At 46.9% G+C, this 16,928-nt stretch overlaps 1 protein-coding gene and 1 non-coding gene across 4 annotated transcripts in view; one reads left to right on the top strand and one right to left on the bottom strand.

Moving 5' to 3' along the window:
• Positions 1–15,581, bottom strand: part of DGKD (diacylglycerol kinase delta) — a 105,065-nt gene extending 89,484 nt beyond the window's left edge. For all 3 annotated transcript variants that reach the window (XR_006335917.1, XM_043878012.1, XM_043878013.1), the window contains exon 1: positions 15,388–15,581. Coding sequence is in view for 2 of the 3 variants with exons in the window: in XM_043878012.1 (XP_043733947.1) it covers positions 15,388–15,543 (156 nt within the window). In the remaining variant the exon portion in view is untranslated. The remainder of the gene's footprint in view (positions 1–15,387) is intronic.
• LOC122678425 lies at positions 9,986–10,092 on the top strand. Its single transcript, XR_006336099.1, has one exon. It is a non-coding gene; the product is annotated as a U6 spliceosomal RNA (small nuclear RNA).
• Positions 15,582–16,928: the final 1,347 nt, after the last annotated feature.

Raw genomic sequence — 16,928 nt, 5'->3', positions numbered from 1 at the left:
AGGAGTTTGAAGATATACCATACAGCACATACATAAATCTGAAATGAATTATTACAGAAAACAGAGGACCATTTTAGAAAATACACGCTTCCTGTAAAAAGATTACAAGAAGACACGGCCTCTACTGAAAAATTTTAAAAAATTTTTAAAGTACAGGGAGCACCAAAGAGAACAGGATGAAATTAAAAGATAACAAGCTAAGATACAGGCTATGATCAGGACAGGGAGCAAACATCATCACACCATAGCAGAATTAAACTTCACATGGAAGGGGCTACAGGGGAAACGTATGCAGCAGAAAAGCACTCTGTGTCCTGAGGGGGCACGGGACAGAACCGAGACTGGGGTGCCCACAGGAGGCTGTGGTGCGGTGCAGAGAAATCCGCATGGACAGAGAGGTGAAGGGACAGATCCTCTTTCCTACAGATAGTAAGAACACCCAGAAGGAACACCAAGTAAGTGGAGATGCAATCATCAGAGGTAGAGAAGACAAAGCTCCTCCCCTCATTTATTAATACCGCCCCAAAACGGAAAGCAAAGAGCTGCCGGTCTGATGCGCTGAAGTCACTGGGGAATGCCCGTCCCAGACACAGGCGGAAGAACAGCATCGCACGGGGCCGACCCCTCTGCCTGCAACCCCACCTCTGGGCTCCCCCCTGAAGATCCAAAGACAGCTCCTGACACAGCAAGCAAGCACTCAGACACCAAAGAGCCAGCTGGAAGGAGCTCTCCTGGGGAAATGGGGACTATAACTGATTATAAAACTGAATAAAAAGTCATGAATCCACAGAGGGGGCAACTCCCCCTCCCCCAGCAGAGACAGAGAGAGAGAGAAAAGAGGGAAAAAAAACTCATTTGCCTCCACTAGGGATGACTATCCTACCAAATCCTTATTTTGAAAATTAGTCATTAAACAGAGAGAATCTAGAAATTACCCTGCTTTGGCAGGAAGAAGTGTAGTTGTTCCCTAGCGGAAGTAGGAAGAATTTACAGAATAACCAACAGATAACTGGGGAAAAGACCACAGAAAGCTGAAGGATGGCGGCAGGTCCATCTTTCAAACTCTCTTAATAAAATGGATCCAGGCAAGTTATTATGCATAGATGCTGAAAATCATTTGGCAAAAAGTTTTTGAATAAAAGGATTATTTGCACTGTCCAGGAATCACCTCACAGATACCTCCTAACCACAAAGAAGGAAATTCACATTTCCAATAGACAGATCCAGCATTTCCACAGAAACCAAAAACACAGCAGAGGAGACCACCCGCCAGTCAGGAGGCGGAGCATCCCACACCTAGGTTATCTGTCCCAAAAATATGACTGAGTCTTCAAACTGAGTCTTACAGCAAATACAGAGCATAAAAGAACGACGCAAAAAAATCCATGAGGAAACAATCAGGCAAATCCAGCAACAAACTTTACGAGACAACTGCCCTTGTCCCTTCCAAAGCTCAGTGTTGTATAGGGGAGGGGAGGGGAGGGGCCGCTGAGGGCAGCTGCTCTAGATTAAGAGAATGAAGAGATACAGCTACCAAATGCAATGCATGGATTTTGATTGGCACCTGGTTCCCAAAAGCGAGGCTATAAAAGACATTTTTGGTTCAACTGGGGAAATCTAAAAAAGATACAGATATTAGAAAATTACAATTAATGTCTTAGGTGTAATAATGGTATATAGGAAAATGTCCTTATTTTTAGGAGTCCTTATTAGTAGGAGATTAGGTGTAATAATCAGTGACAGACTTTATTTTTGGGGGCTCCAAAATCACCACAGATGGTGACTGCAGCCATGAAATTAAAAGATGCTTGCTTCTTGGAAGAAAAGTTATGACCAATCTAGACAGCATATTAAAAAGCAGAGACATTACTTTGCCAACAAAGGCCCATTTAGTCAAAGCTATGGTTTTTCCAGCAGTCATGTATGGATGTGAGAGTTGGAGTCTAAAGAAAGCTGAGCACCGAAGAACTGATGCTTTTGAACTGTGGTGTTGGAGAAGACTCTTGAGAGTCCCTTACACTGCAAGGAGATCCAACTAGTCCATCCTAAAGGAGATCAGTCCTGGGTGTTTTGGAAGGACTGATGCTGAAGCTGAAACTCCAATACTTTGGCCACCTGATGCAAAGAGCTGACTCATCTGAAAAGACCCTGATGCTGGGAAAGATTGGGGGCAGGAGGAGAAGGGGATGACAGAGGATGAGATGGTTGGATGGCATCACTGACTCAATGGACATGAGCTTGAGTAAACTCCGGGAGATGGTGATGGACAGGGAGGCCTCGCGTGCTACAGTCCACGGGTCGCAAAGAGTCGGACACAACTGAGCAACTGAACTGACTGAACTGAACCGAGGTGTAATAATGGACCACATGGGAAATGAAATGTCATTTTTAAAAGATACACACTGAGCTATTTAGGGATACACTGTCAGGATGCCTACAAATGGTTTAGTAAATCATTTATTTATATTTAATACATACAGATAAAAGCGTATTTGGCAGTGTTACAAATTACTGAATCTTGATACTAAGTACATTAAGTATATGCTGTCCTGCTATTCTTTTTAACTTTTCCCAATTAAAAAATTGAAGAGCTTTCTTTACAAAGTTATTCTTCACAGAATACAGGGTACAACCATTACACAGGATAAGAAAAAAGAGATTTTAACAGCATGGGTAAATGCTCATAACATTAAGTGAACATTTACATATAGTTTCATTTCAAGTAAATTAGATGTATCCAGAAAAACAGTTCAGAAGGAAATTACCAGAGTGACATAAAGCTGGTGCTGGTGGCCCTCCGGGTGCTGAAAGCACTGACTGACTTTCCTCCTCGCCCCCCTGCCCGGCTCACCCCCAGCTCTCCCCCTTCCATCTCCAGCGGGCCCTCCTCCTCCGCTCACCCCCAGACCCACTGGGCCCCCTTCCTCTACCCACCGTTCTCCTCTCAAGCTTCCTTCCCACACAACTGCTGGAGGGCTGGAGGGAACTCAGCAGGAAGAGGCGCGATCCGGAACCTAGGGGACCCAGGCGGCTTCACCGCACACCCGCCGAGCTGCTCTGTGTCCGCATCTGTGAAACTGGCACAGAGGAGAATCACGGGATCCCGGATGCCACCCCAGCAGGGCTCAGCGGCGGCCGAGTCCCCAGAGCTGGTCCTCACTGGTCCTCAACCACAGCTCCTCATCAGAGACACGGGGCGCCATTCTCCAGCCACGCGCACCACAAGCTTCCTCCTCCTCCCCAGAGCCCACCAGGCCATCACCGAGTTCTCCCTGTCAGAGCCACCCAGTTCTCTCATCACCACTACCCCGTTCCTGGCCCAGGCGACCACCATCTCGTACCACAGGGGTCAGCCACGTCCATGGAGGCGGCCGCAACACAGCCAGAGCCATCTTTCCAACCAGGGTCAGACGCCTCACTCCTTCCCAAGATCTCACAGCAACAGTGTCCCAGTGTTCCAGAGCTCCCCGCGTGGCCGCCTACCCAGCTCCCAACCCCACAGCACGACCAAGGGCTCTGCGACCCTTGCTAACACTACCCACGCCAGCTTTCTATCAGCCTCTTGATTTCCCCAAGCTCCATCTGGCTACATGGCCTCTGCATACCTCTCTGGCCAACTGCCTCCTCCTCATTCTTTATCACTTTTTTTTAAATCTTTTTCAGTACAGCACAGAGAATATAGTCAACATTCCATAATAACTTTAAATAGAGTATGTGAAAGTCACTCAGTCTTGTCCAACTCTTTGTGACCATGGAATTCTCTAGGCCAGACAGAATTCTCCAGGCCAGAATACTGGAGTGGGTTGCCTTTCCCTTCTCCAGGGGATCTTCCCAACCCAGGGATCAAACCCAGGTCTCCCGCATTGCAGGCATATTCTTTACCAACTGAGCCATCCGGGAAACTGTTAAATGGAGTAAAATCTACAAAAACACTGAATCACCATGTCATACAGTGGAAACTAATATAATATTGTAGATCAACTATACTTCAATTTAAAAATAATTTGGGGACTTCCCTGGGGGTCCAGTGGTTAAGACTCTGCACTTCCAATGAATGGGGCGAGAGTCAATCCCTGGTCAGGGAACTAAGATTCCACATGTAGCACTGCCCAAAAAAAAAAAAAAATTATTAAAAATATTTTTCAATCCATGGCTGATTCATGTCAATGTATGACAAAAACCACTACAATATTGTAAAGTAATTAGCCTCCAACTAATAAAAATAAATGAAAAAAAAAGAAAAAAAATTTTTCATTACAAAGTAGCACAAATAAAATCCAAAAATGTACAAGTTATCACAAACTGAGAACCCAACTAACCACCACCTAAGTCAAAAAACAGCACTATCGGCGCTTGGGACGCTCCCTTCTCTCAAGGACCATGCAGTCACCACCCATCTCTTCCCACCCCACCCCTGCCCAGACTTCTCTGGGAAGCAGCTAAACGGGCAGCCTAAACACCTTTCTATCCTATCTGTTCTGAACCAAATGTAAGTGCAATCATACAGAATGTACTACTTGATGTCTGGCTTTTTTGGCCAGACAATATCAATGCTGTGATTAATCATTAATCAGCAGGTAGCAGCAGTTCATTTTCATTGATGGACAGCACTGTCTGGGAAGAACACACTATCATTTAACAGTTCTACTGCTGACAACCACTTGGGTGGCTTCCACTTTTGAGCTGGCACAAATAATGTGAGTGAGTGCTGTGTGCTAAGTCACTTCAGTCGTGTCTGACTCTGCAACCCCATGGACTGCAGCCCGCCAAACTCCTCTGTCCATGGAACTCTCCAGGCATGAATGCTGGAGTGGGTTGCCATTCCCTTCTCCAGGGCATCTTCCTGACCCAGGGATGGAACCTAGGTCTCCTGCATTGCAGGCAGAGTCCTTACCATCTGGGCCACCAGGGAAACCAGTATAAATGATACACTAGGAATATTCTTGCACATGCCTCTTGGAGTACAAATGCTTACATAAGCTATTAGATATATATCCAGAAGAAGAACTGCTGAAATATAGGGTATGCATGTCTTCAACTTTGAAAGTGAGTGAAGTGAAAGTTGTGTCCCACTCTTTGCGACCCCACGGGCTATACAGTCCATGGAATTCTCCAGGCCAGAATACTGGAGTGGTAGCCTTTCCCTTCTCCAGGGGATCTTCCCAACCCAGGGATCGAACCCAGGTCTCCCGCATTGTAGGCAGATTCTTTACCTGTTGAAGCACAAGAGAAGCCCAAGAATACTGGAGAGGGTAGCCTATCCATTCTCCAGCGCATCTTCCTGATTCAGGAATTGAACCAGGATCTCCTGCAATGTAGGCGGATTCTTTACCAACTGAGCTATGAGGGAAGCCTAATTTTTAAAGTCAACTTTAAAAGATACTGCTAAACTATCTTCTAAAGTGGTGCTACGAACTTAATATTCCCACCAATAGTACATGAGCATTCCCTTCCCAAGATCCTTCCTAACACCTGGAAGAGACACCATATGGAAGATACATACAAGGCAAGGTATTAGGAAGTGGGAAGGGGGCGCATCCATGCCTTCTCTGGGTGTACACCCTCCCAGCATATTAATGCTTTTGCCAACCCAGAATCTCCCCAAATCTCCTTGTTAAAATGAGTTTTTATAACTCAAAATCTCCAGTCCCCCTTGGTCCTGGGAAGTTGGAAGACTGAAAGGCCTTACATCTAACTTATCTGGTCTTTCTGAGGACCAACCCCAACCCTGAGTCACCTTATCAGCATAAATTCAGGTGTAAATAAATAAATGCAGAATCTTCCCCATTCCAGGGGTTCCAAGGTTGCCCACGAGCAAATCCAGCCCAGCACCTATTTTTGTAAAGAACACAGCCATGCCCATGTCACCTCTAGCTGCTTTTACTCTACAATGCAGAGCTGAATAGCCACCACAGAAAGGGTCTATGGCCACAAAGCCTTAAATACTTTCTATGCGGCCCTTTAGGGAAAGCTTGCTGATCTCTCCCCTTTCCAATTTGAGTAGAAATCAATGTTGCGTTTTTATCAAGATGTTTTTCCTGCATTTGCTACCACAGGTATTAGCCTCGGGCTCTAATCCTGCCCTTGCCTTGAGGGAACACAGCTGAGAAGCGTTTATCCCTGCCTTACAGGAGACCACCAGAAAAGAAAAAAACAAGGGCCCACCAGAACTGGTTAGAACAAGCCAGGCCAAAGATGGCGGGAAGCCATACAAGTAAATTTTCAAATTTACTTGTATAAAGTTGTTTATAATACCTGCCTACTCTTTTTAATATTTGTAAGATTTTCGGTGATGTCCCTTTTTCATTCCTAACACTGCTTATTTGCCTTCTCTATTTTTCCTTGATTAATGCTGCTGGGGTTCATCAATTTCATCGTATTTTTTTTTTCCCTATCAAAGAATCAATTTTTGCCTTTGTTGGTCCTTTTTCTGGTGAATGCTTTTCATTTCCTTGGATTCTGCTCTTCATTACTGCCTTCCTTTTGAGTCTAACATGTTGCTACTTCTCTTCTAACCACCTGAAACACAGCCTGGCTTGTGGATTTTCAACAGTCTTCCTCTGGTAACATAAGTACATTTAAAGCTATAAACCTTGCTCTAAACATGACTTCAGCTGTATCCCATTAGTTACATTGATATGTTTTTGCAATCATTCAACTAAAGATATTTTCTAGCTTTGACTCATAATGTTATTTAGAAACAAATTTCTAAATTTCCAGATACATGGGGGTTTTCATTTTATTGATTTCTAGCTTAATTCCACTGTTGTTAGAGAACACCACAGTCTGTATAATTTCAGTCCTTTGAAAAGTTGTTGAGAACTGCCTTCTGGCTAGAACACAGTGAACTCTGACCAATATGTCTTGGGTTTTTTAAAAGAATTTCGATTCTGCAATTAATTGTTCAGTAGTGTTCTCTATACGTCCCTTAAGTCAAGTTTAGTACTCGGTTGCTCGATTTTTCTGTATTTTTACAAATTTTTGTCTGCTTACCATAACCATCTGAAACAGGTCTGTTGAAGATATTCCACTACGGGGACTTCCCTGGTGGCCCAGTGGTTAAGTCTGCCTTGCAGAGCAGGAGACTCAGGTTTGATCCCTGACCCAAGAACTAAGCTCGCACGTGCCACAACCAGAGAGTCCGGGGGCCGCAGCGGAAGATCCCACGTGCCACAGCCAAGATGTGACACAGCTAAATTAAAGAAAAGAAAACCCACTATGATCACAGATTTGTTTTACTTCCGTAACACAGTATTAATTTTTCTTCTAAAAAATTTTTAAATTACACTAGCGATATACAGATTTTAAATTATCATATCTGAAATAAACCTTTTATCTTGTATCAGTACTACATCTTTATCTCTAATAATAAATCCTTCCTTCAAAGACTCTGACACTAACACACTGTAGTGTTTCTTCTGGTTGGTGTGTGCACAGGATTTTTTCCCCATCTCTTGACTCTCAATCTTTTTATATCCTTTTGTGTTAAATGTTTCTTCTAAATAACCTAGTCTGCTCTTTTTTCTACCTGACAATCTGACTTTTAACTGAGGTAATCAAGTTCACTTACATTTAACATGATTACTGATATACTGGGTTTTAAGCCTATCCATTTACTGTTTGCTTTCTCCTTGTTCCACTTATTTAATGTTCCTTTTTCTCCCCCTCTTTAAAAAAAAATTATTGAATTATAGTTGATTTTCAGTGTTGTGTTAATTTCTGCTATACAGAAAAGTGATTGTTATACATATAAATATTCTCTTTCATTATGGTTTATCATGGCATATCCCTGTGCTATACAACAGGACCTTGTTGTTTATCCATAGTACGTTGCATCTGCAAACCCCAAGTTCCCAATCCCTCCCTCTCCCTTTTGTCTCCTTTCCTGCCTTCTTTCAGATTTAGAATTTCTTTTATTCAATTTTTCTTGCCTCTCTGCTTAGATAGCACAACACCGTTCACAATTTAGTGACTGCTGCACAGATTACAATATGTATTCCTGACTTGTCTAATATTAATTGGCTTTTTTCTTTTTCCTGAAAATGCAAGGAAAATTTTAAACAGTTTTATTCCATGTACCTCCTTCCTGACTTGCATGCCACTGCTATGTATTCTAATTCTACATATATTTTAAACCCAAAGATATTATTAATTTTAACAGGTGATCACTGTGTTTCCCACGCAGGTGCCCTTTTTGTAGCTCTTCATTCCTTGCTGAAACACTAACCTTTCACCAAGGACCGTCTTCCTTTGGCCAGACACAAACAAAAACACCACTTGACGTTTCCTTCATTACAGGTCTGCGCACAAAATAAAACTGATTCTGTTCATTTGAAGATGTCTTTATTTCGGCCTTACTTTCTGAAGGATCTTTTGACTGAGTAAGAATCCGGGTTAGCAGTAAGTCTCTTTCAGCACTTACACTTCAGTCGACTCCCGCTTCCATGGTTTCTGTTAAGAACACAGCTGTCAGCCTAACTGCTGCTCTTCTGAGGATAATCTGTCTCCAGTTGCTTTCAAGTCTCTTCATCTGTGGTTTTCAGCAGTTTTATTGTGAAGTGATAGGTGTGGTTTTCTTTGTGTTCACAGGGCTAGTGAATCTGTGGGTGGTGTCTTTTAATAGTTTCAGGAAGTTCTCAGGCATTATCTTTACAAGTGTTGTTTCTCCCCATATTCTCATAAAAAACCTTTTCACTGTTATCTCTGACTCCTGCCCTATCTGCTAATTTCTCCATTTTTTTTTCTTTAATGTCTCCAGATTTCTAGTGGGTAGAAATTTTCTTTTGAGCCGTCTTCTGGGCCACTAAATTCCTCCTTCAGCCATGTCTATTCTACCCTTCCTTTGAGAATTTAACTCCAATTGTTACATTTTCCAGTTTTAGAATTTTCATTTGGTTCCTTCTTAGTTTCCAGTTCTCTGCCAAAATTCTCAATCTGGCCTTTATCTCCTTAAACATAGTAAGCACAGTTATTTTAAAATCTGTGATGTCTAGAGCCCCTGTTAATCTGTCTTTATAGTCTGCTGTTTCTGTTGGTTTTAATTCATGTGGCCTTACCTCCTGTGTATCTGTTCTTCACTGAACACAGAACACTGGATTTACAGACGGCTTATGAAAATAACTGGAGGACTGGGTGTCATCGCCCTCCTCACTCCTGGGAAAAGGCTTTTTGGGATCCCAGACCAAGTGAAGGGAGTTCGCCCGCCACTGCCGCCTCTTGACAGATCCTAATTCCTCAGTTCCCGAGACCTGTCTGCCTGCCTCCCAGACCTCTGCCCGCCGGCGTGCCCTTCAGAATCGGTATATGTCCTCTGTCAGTCTCCTGGGGCTGCCCCATAACCAAGGCCCCAGACTGGGAGGCTTACACCCAGGGCAGGAGGCTGGACGTCCGGAGGCAAGGTGTCAGCAGGGCCACACTCCCTCCAAGGATCCAGGAGGGATTGCATCTATTAATGTGACCTCTTCTAACGACCCCACCTGGTCCCTGATTTGTGAGAGCACAGCTCAAAATCGTGAGCTCTGTTTTCACATGGCCATTTCCCGATATGCTCCTTTGGGTCCACATCTCCCCCCTCTTTCTTTTACAGAGCAAGCAGGTATTTGATTTAGAGTCCACTTTAAAGAGCCCTACAGTCACTATGCGGTTATCCTATTAACGTCTGTTCAGACTATATTAGCTCTAGGAGTGTTTTCTGCCGTTCAGGAAGGTACCCCAAGTACCCGACACACAGAACCAAGTTAAAGTGTCCACTCCTGGCTGAGCTAAACTGAATCTGTGAGATAAGGAAAATAACACCTAGCCCGCGGTGCGCCCACTAGGATTCAGTGAGTTAACAATTCTTTTAAAAGATATTCACTGTTAATTGTCCACCAGATTCGTTTTTATTTGCTATTCTGGGTGCGAGAGATGAACACGCATCCAGGTCAGCCTGAGCTGGGGGACGAGGGATTCCGGGAGATGGCTACTATTAAAGATATAAAAAGTGGTGCTCGCTTCGGCAGCACATATACTAAAATTGGAACGATACAGAGAAGATTAGCATGGCCCCTGCGCAAGGATGACACGCAAATTCGTGAAGCGTTCCATATTTTTAAGGATCCAAGTCCTTAAAGACTGAAGAAATATTGGTTTCTCTGAAAAGACAATAAAATGGAAATTATAAAAAAAAAAAAAAAAAAAAGATATAAAAAGTGAACAATCAGAAAGACAGAAATAATCATAATAACAACCATTTACTGAATGCTCATAATACGCAGGCACAATACTAGATCAGCATTGCACAAAGACTATTCCATTTGATTCTATGAGTTATCATTTCTATTTCACAGACCTGAGAACTATTATTATCATTGCTACTTTGCAGATATGGAAATGGAGGCTCAGGAACACACACCTGCTGTTGACTGTCACCACTGCCTACCCAAGAACTAGTATTTCCCCATTCACAGATGAAGCAGCCAGGTCTTAAGAGGTTTAGACTTGATTGTGATCACGTGACTCATACGGAGGCAAGCAGGATGTGAATCAACTCCATTTGACTCCACAGTTTAGACTCAAACACTGCTACACACTAACTTTAAAAACCCTTCCACTCCACTTCCCACCCACTAGGACAGCTATAATCAAAAAGATAAAACAATTGAGGAGGTGGAGAAACTGGAACCCTCATACCTTGCTGGTGAAAATGGAAAATGGTGTAGCCACTTTGGAAAACAGTCTGGCAGTTTCTCAAAGACCAAGCACAGAATTACCATGCAACCCAGGAAATCAACTCTTAGGTCTATAAAACCAGAAAGAAACATATGTCCACACAGAAATATGTCCATGAATGTTCCCAGCAGCAGCAACCATAATAGCCAAAAAGTGGAAATAACCCTAACGTCCATCAAGTGATGAATGTAAAGAAAGTGTAGCATATCCATACAATGGTATATTATCCAGCAATAAAAGAAAAAGTACTGGCACGGCCCAAAACGTGGATAAATTTTGAACACATTATACTAAGTGAAAGAAGCCAGACACAAAGTATACATACCACATACTACATTTATACAGAATGTCCAGAATCAGCAAATCCACAAAATAGAAAGCAGACTAGCAGTCGCCTAAGGTTGAGAAAGTTGGGAGGAAATGGGGAGTGAATGCTAATGGTTATGGGTTTCTTTCGGGGGTGATGAAAATGTTCTAAAATTAACTGTGGTGATGATTACACAACCATGAGTATACTAAAAGCCACTGAACTGTACACTTTAAATGAGTGAGCTCTATGGTATGTGAATTTTATCTTAGTAAAGCTGTTTTGTTTTTTTTTAAGTGTTTTACAACTTGAACGTTTTACTTAATCTCTACTAGTCTTTATTTCACAATGGAAGAAATACTGTTTTTCAATTTGAAATCAGGAATATTTAATGCACAAAGCCAAAAATGTTAACACTTTTTTTAAAATGTTTTAAATTAAGCCCTATCTGAACTGTTAAGGCCTCACAGAACCACAGTTACCTACTTAAATTTGAGAACACCTCAAATTAGTAAATCAGTAAATTAATTTATCAGAATATGAGCTCCATTTTCTACTTTTCACACTAGCTATGTGATCCTTGAAAATACTGTGCACTATGGTAGGAAATGAAAAGAAGCAATGTGTTTGCTGGGGGCGGTTAGAACGTATGAAAATGTGAGACATCCACGACACGGAAAACTAATAAATGACCATTCCAAATCTCAACTTACGTAGCTCAAACGGTAGCTCCCTGGTGGCTCAGAGGGTAAAGCGTCTGCCTGCAATGAAGGAGACCCAGGTTCGATCCCTGGGTCAGGAAGATCCCCTGGAGAAGGAAATGGCAACCCACTCCAGTATTCTTGTCCAGAGAATTCCATAGACAGAGGGCTATTGTCCTTGGGGTCGCAAAGAATCGGACACAACTGAGTGACTAACACTTTACACATATGTCATTAAGGTCTTGTTTCTCAAAGTCTAGTCCATGAACCAGCAGCAGCATCACCTGAGAGGTGATAAATGCAGAATCTCAACCCCCACTGCCAGATCTACTGCATTTTATCAAGATCTCCAGGGAACCAATCTGCACATGAAAATTTGAGAGGCACTGTTGTAAGATACTGCCTTTTCTTTTTCCATTAAGACAGCTCTAGCTTGCAACGGGACTAATATTTCAGTGCAAAAACGGCTCACATACAGCTCTGGTCCTGGGCCAGCTTGTCCTTGGTTTCATTCCTCACTCTTCTGCTCTGTTCCAAACTGCAGAGGGGCTGAACCCCCGCGGGCTAGGTTCCCATGCAGGACTAGGGGGTTGGGGCGGGGCGGGGGTGAGTCTCCAGCCACCGCCAGATGACCCACGGTGGTCCTAGCCCCTGGCGAGGGGTAGGTGCTTCTCAGGTCTGAAACGCGGCCTCCTCCCCAGCTCCTCCGGGTCCAGGGTGGCAGGGTTGCCTCACTGCCCACTGTTTGCGTTCTCAATTCTTTACCACCTGTACAACCACTCCCCTACACTGAATGAACTCCCTCTGCTTCACATCCTTAAAGTGGGTGGATCCTTTTTTGAATTCAGAATGACACCCCATACCATTCTGGATATTTCCTCTGTGTGCTACGTATAGCAGAGGAATTTTCTGAATGGCTGATCTGGAGGCTGGGAGCCACTGCACGCACAGCAAACCTCACATTCCATCAATCTCTAACAACACAAAAGAAAACTCAGCCTTAAGCTGTTTGTACAGCAGATGTGGCTGCATTCAGAAACCCAAGTCCTCGGGGTGTATTTTTAAACCTCTACCCATCACTCCTCCTCAACCAGAACAGCTGGTACAACAGCTATTGTTTTAAGGAGGGGGGGAGCCTCCTGAAGCACAGAATGCTGGACAAACAATGGAATCTCTGAGAGTTCAAATCTTACTAAGATAAATCTATAGCTATAAATCTAAACTATAAATGATCCACTCCATACTGGGCACACGCCATGCCCAAGGACCAAGCAGCAGGAGAGAACCACTCCCATCAGTACCACTGAGGGCTCTACTTGGAGATCTTTCCAGAAGCAGATGTGACCCATCCCTCTCACGCTCTGAATGACCCTCAGTGGCTCCCTCTTGCCTAAGGCCAAAAACCCAGCTCTAGGGCTGTCCTTTCAAAATCCAGCCTGATCTGCCTTTCCAGCCTCTTCTTCATTCCTCTCAATCTGACCCACTAACCTTTGACCATTCCCAGGTGTCCTTAAACCTGTAGATGTTGTTGTTCAGTCACTAAAATCGTGTCGGAACCTTTGTTACCCCATGGACTGTAGCCCACCAGGCTCCTCCATCCATGGGCTTTCCCAGTCAAGAACACTGGAGTGGGTTGCCATTTCCTCCTCCGGGGGATCTTCCCGACCCAGGGAATGAACCTGTGTCTCCTGCACTGGCAGGTGGATTCTTCATTATTGAGCCACCTGGGGTCATTCAACTACGTGGAAAGTCCCTCTTTTCCTTAATTTCCTTAATTCTTGACAAACTTTCCCTCAAGATCCTGCCTCCTGGGGTAGCTGGATTCTCTGTCCTCAGAGTTCCCACAGCATTACTACATCATCCTGTCATGTGGACAAGTGTCCATCTCCTACAGCCTGGGAACCCCCAAATGGAGAAACTGCCTTCCATCTTGGGTTCCTGACCATAGTTCAGATCCAGACCCACAGTTCCTATCAGTGACACCCTGGGAAAGTCACTTACCCTCTCCACCTCCAACTGCATAAGAAGGGGATGACACTTAGAAAACCAACTTGTGGTTGGTGGCGGGGGTGGGGGGGGGTGGGCGGGGGACAGTTAGAGGAGTTTGGGATGGACTTGCACACACTGCTCTATATAAAATGCATAACCTACTGTATAGCACAAGGACCTACTGTATAGCACAGGGAACTCTGCCCCCTGTTACAGGGCAGCCTGGATGGGAGGGGAGTTTGAGGGAGAATGGATACATGTATATGTGTGGCTGAGTCCCTTCCTTGTTCCCCTGTAACTATCATGACATTGTTAATCGGCTATACCCCAATACAAAATACAAAGTTTAAAATAAAATTTTTTAAAAAAGAGAGAGAGAGAAGGGGATGACCGATAACACCCAACAGAATGGGTGCTAAATGAGTTAACCCATGTCAAGTGCTGTCAAGTTAACCCAAGAAAAGTTGCCTGGCACGCAGTAAGCACTGGGGAATGACTACCACTTATAATTATTACTCCGACTGTTAACACCTGGAACAAAGAGGGTGTTCAGTACCTACGTGCTGAATAACTGGAGCACTTCACAATAAACGTGTTTGTAACGTTAGGGCCGAAGATTACCGCCCCCCCCCCCCCCCCACACACACACACAGAGGTATCAGAGGCCGAGAGAAGATGATTAAGCCAGAAATGGCTCCCACGGTAAAAGTACCAGCTGAACTCGCTGGCGGCTGAGGAAAAGCGCACCGCAGCGGGATGAGCAAGTCTGCCAGCCCGGGGCTGCCCACGGACCCCGCCTGCCCTCAGCCACCTGTCCAACCACCTGCCCGAGGAAGCCGTGCGCTAACACAACAAGGCTCACCTGATGTAGCAAAACCCCCCAAGCAGTGGGCAACGGAAACAGCGACGGGAACACAAAGGGTGCAACTTTACTCCTGCGGAAAGGAAATGCGTCTTTCTGCAGCTAACACTCCGCGCCCGGAGTTCTCCGTGCAGAGCGAGGTGCCAAGCGGGGTGAGCAGCCAGGGACAACCCCCTGGTCCCCAGCTCACCCGGGGAGGGAGAGGGAGACGGTCAGAGGACGCGCATCCCTGGCCCTTTCCCGCAAGAAAAGCCGCGCGAAGGGAGGGGAGAAAAGACCCCCCACACCCCGGTTCGAACCGCGTTTCTCGGGGGGGGGGGGGGGGGGGGGTGGTGGTGTTAAATCACACAGGTGAGCGCAGAGCTCCCAGCGGGAACGAGCCCCCTCGGTGCTCAGAAATTACGTGCAGAAGCCGGGGTCTGGCTGCGCTCGCCGGCGGGGCGCAGCCAGGAGCCCCCATTTCTGGTGCGCTCGCCCCCTCAGCCTGTAAGGCCTGCCCTCCGGGTGCTCCCGGCCCACCCCGCCGAGCGCCCGGCCCGCCCGGGCCCCGCGCGGCGCCCACCTGCGCCCCCCGGCCCCGGGGTCCCCGCCGCCGCCGCCGCCGCCCCTCCCGGGGTGGGGGGTGAACGCGCTCAGCCCGGGTGCCCAGCCCCGTTACCCGACGGAGCGCGCCCGGTGTAGGCAGCGGCGCCCGGCGGGACCCTAGGCCGGGGCCGGGCTGGGCCTGGGCAGCCGCTCGGGCCGGGCTGCGGGCCTCACGGGGCTGCCGCGGCGTTGAGGGGCGCGCGCCCGGGCCGCCGCCACCGCCGCGGGCTCACCTTCTGGCGGATCTGGCCCGACGTGGACACCTTGCGGATGAGCTTCTGCGGGGAGCCGGGCTCCGCCTCGGGCTCGCTGTCGGACGACTCCTCGGGCGGCGGCGGCGGAGGCGGCTGCGGCGGACCCGGCTGAGGGGCGCCCGCCGCCGCCGCCATGCTGCCCGGCCAGCGCGCGCACAGCGGGCGGGGGCGGGGCCGGGCCGCGCCGGGCCGGGGGCGGGGTCTCGCGGGGGCGGGGCGCGGGGGCGGGGCCGGGTCGCAGGGTTCCCCAGCTCCGCCCCCTCCGCGCCCCCTGCCGGGCGTGCGCGCGCGCGCGCAGAGAGAGCTCGCGCCCGGCTCCCGCACCGCTTCGGCCCCACCTGTAGTGTCGGATGCCCAGAATTTAGCGTCTGCTTCTCCCTGGGACACAAATTGTGTGTTTCGTTTGTTTATTTGTTTTTTGTTTCTGTCTTCACTTTTTAAGGCTTTAATCTTCCCCTTCAAGAATGGAAGTGACCTCAGGCAGCCTGGGACCGTTTCTTTCTTGTCCTGCCTTGTGTCGCCAGCATCTAAAGCTGCGCCCGCCACTTAGTTGCACCGCGAGTGGATGCGTGTATGTGTGCACGAATGCCAAGAAGAAAATTCTAGCACAGGCCTCTGGGATACCGGAACACAGATACCCGGTTCCATCTGAGAAGGCTTCCTGAAGAAATGTTTAACGTGAGACGGAAAATGTGAGCAGGGGTTATCCCTAACCGGAGAACCCTGTTCGGGTGGGGTGGGGCGGGGGAGGGGGCCAAGAGATGAAATGATGCAACGGCCTGTAAGCAAGAAAGAACACATTTCTAAGAAAAAGGGAAACTGTAGCCTAAAGGAAAGAAAACACTTGAAGAAATGAGCCTGGGGGTGGACAGGTCAGACCCGGCTTTGTTAACCTGATAAGGGGCTTGGGCTTTTTAGGTTGAGTCCTGAAAAGACCCTGATGCTGGGAAAGATTGAAGGCAGGAGGAGAAGGGGAGGACAGAGGATGAGATGGTTGGATGGCATCACTGACTCGATGGACATGAATTTGGGTAAACTACGGGAGTTGGTGATGGACAGGGATGCCTGGTGTGCTGCTGTCCATGAGGTCTCAAAGAGTTGGACACAACTGAGCGAGTGAAGTGAACTGAGGGAAGCTGGAAGCCCTTGAGCGATCTGAGCCCTGGGCAGGGACTAGGTCACAAAGCTGAGGTCTATGATCCAGGCTTTGAAGTAATGGATCAGGTGGCTGCCCCAGATTTTTGAGAGACCTGTGGAGAGAGAGAAATGGACTCAGGGCAGAGTGATCACTACGAGGGAGGCAGAGGCGATTTGGGATAAGCCCCTCCTTCCCAGCAGGGCTTCCCAGGTGGCACAGTGGTAAAGAATCTCCCTGCCAATACAGGAGATACAAGAGACAAGGGTTCCATCCCTGGGTGGGGAAGATCCCCTGGAGGAGAAAATGGCAACTCACTCCTGTATTCTTGCCTGGGAAATCCCATGGCCGGAGGAGCCTGGTGGGCTACAGTCTATGGGGTCGC

This window comes from Cervus elaphus, chromosome 20, assembly GCF_910594005.1.
Source record: "Cervus elaphus chromosome 20, mCerEla1.1, whole genome shotgun sequence".
NCBI classification, from domain to species: Eukaryota; Metazoa; Chordata; class Mammalia; order Artiodactyla; family Cervidae; genus Cervus; species Cervus elaphus.
The sequence above is the reverse complement of the archived record's forward strand: the minus strand, read 5'-3'. Positions and strand labels throughout refer to the sequence as shown.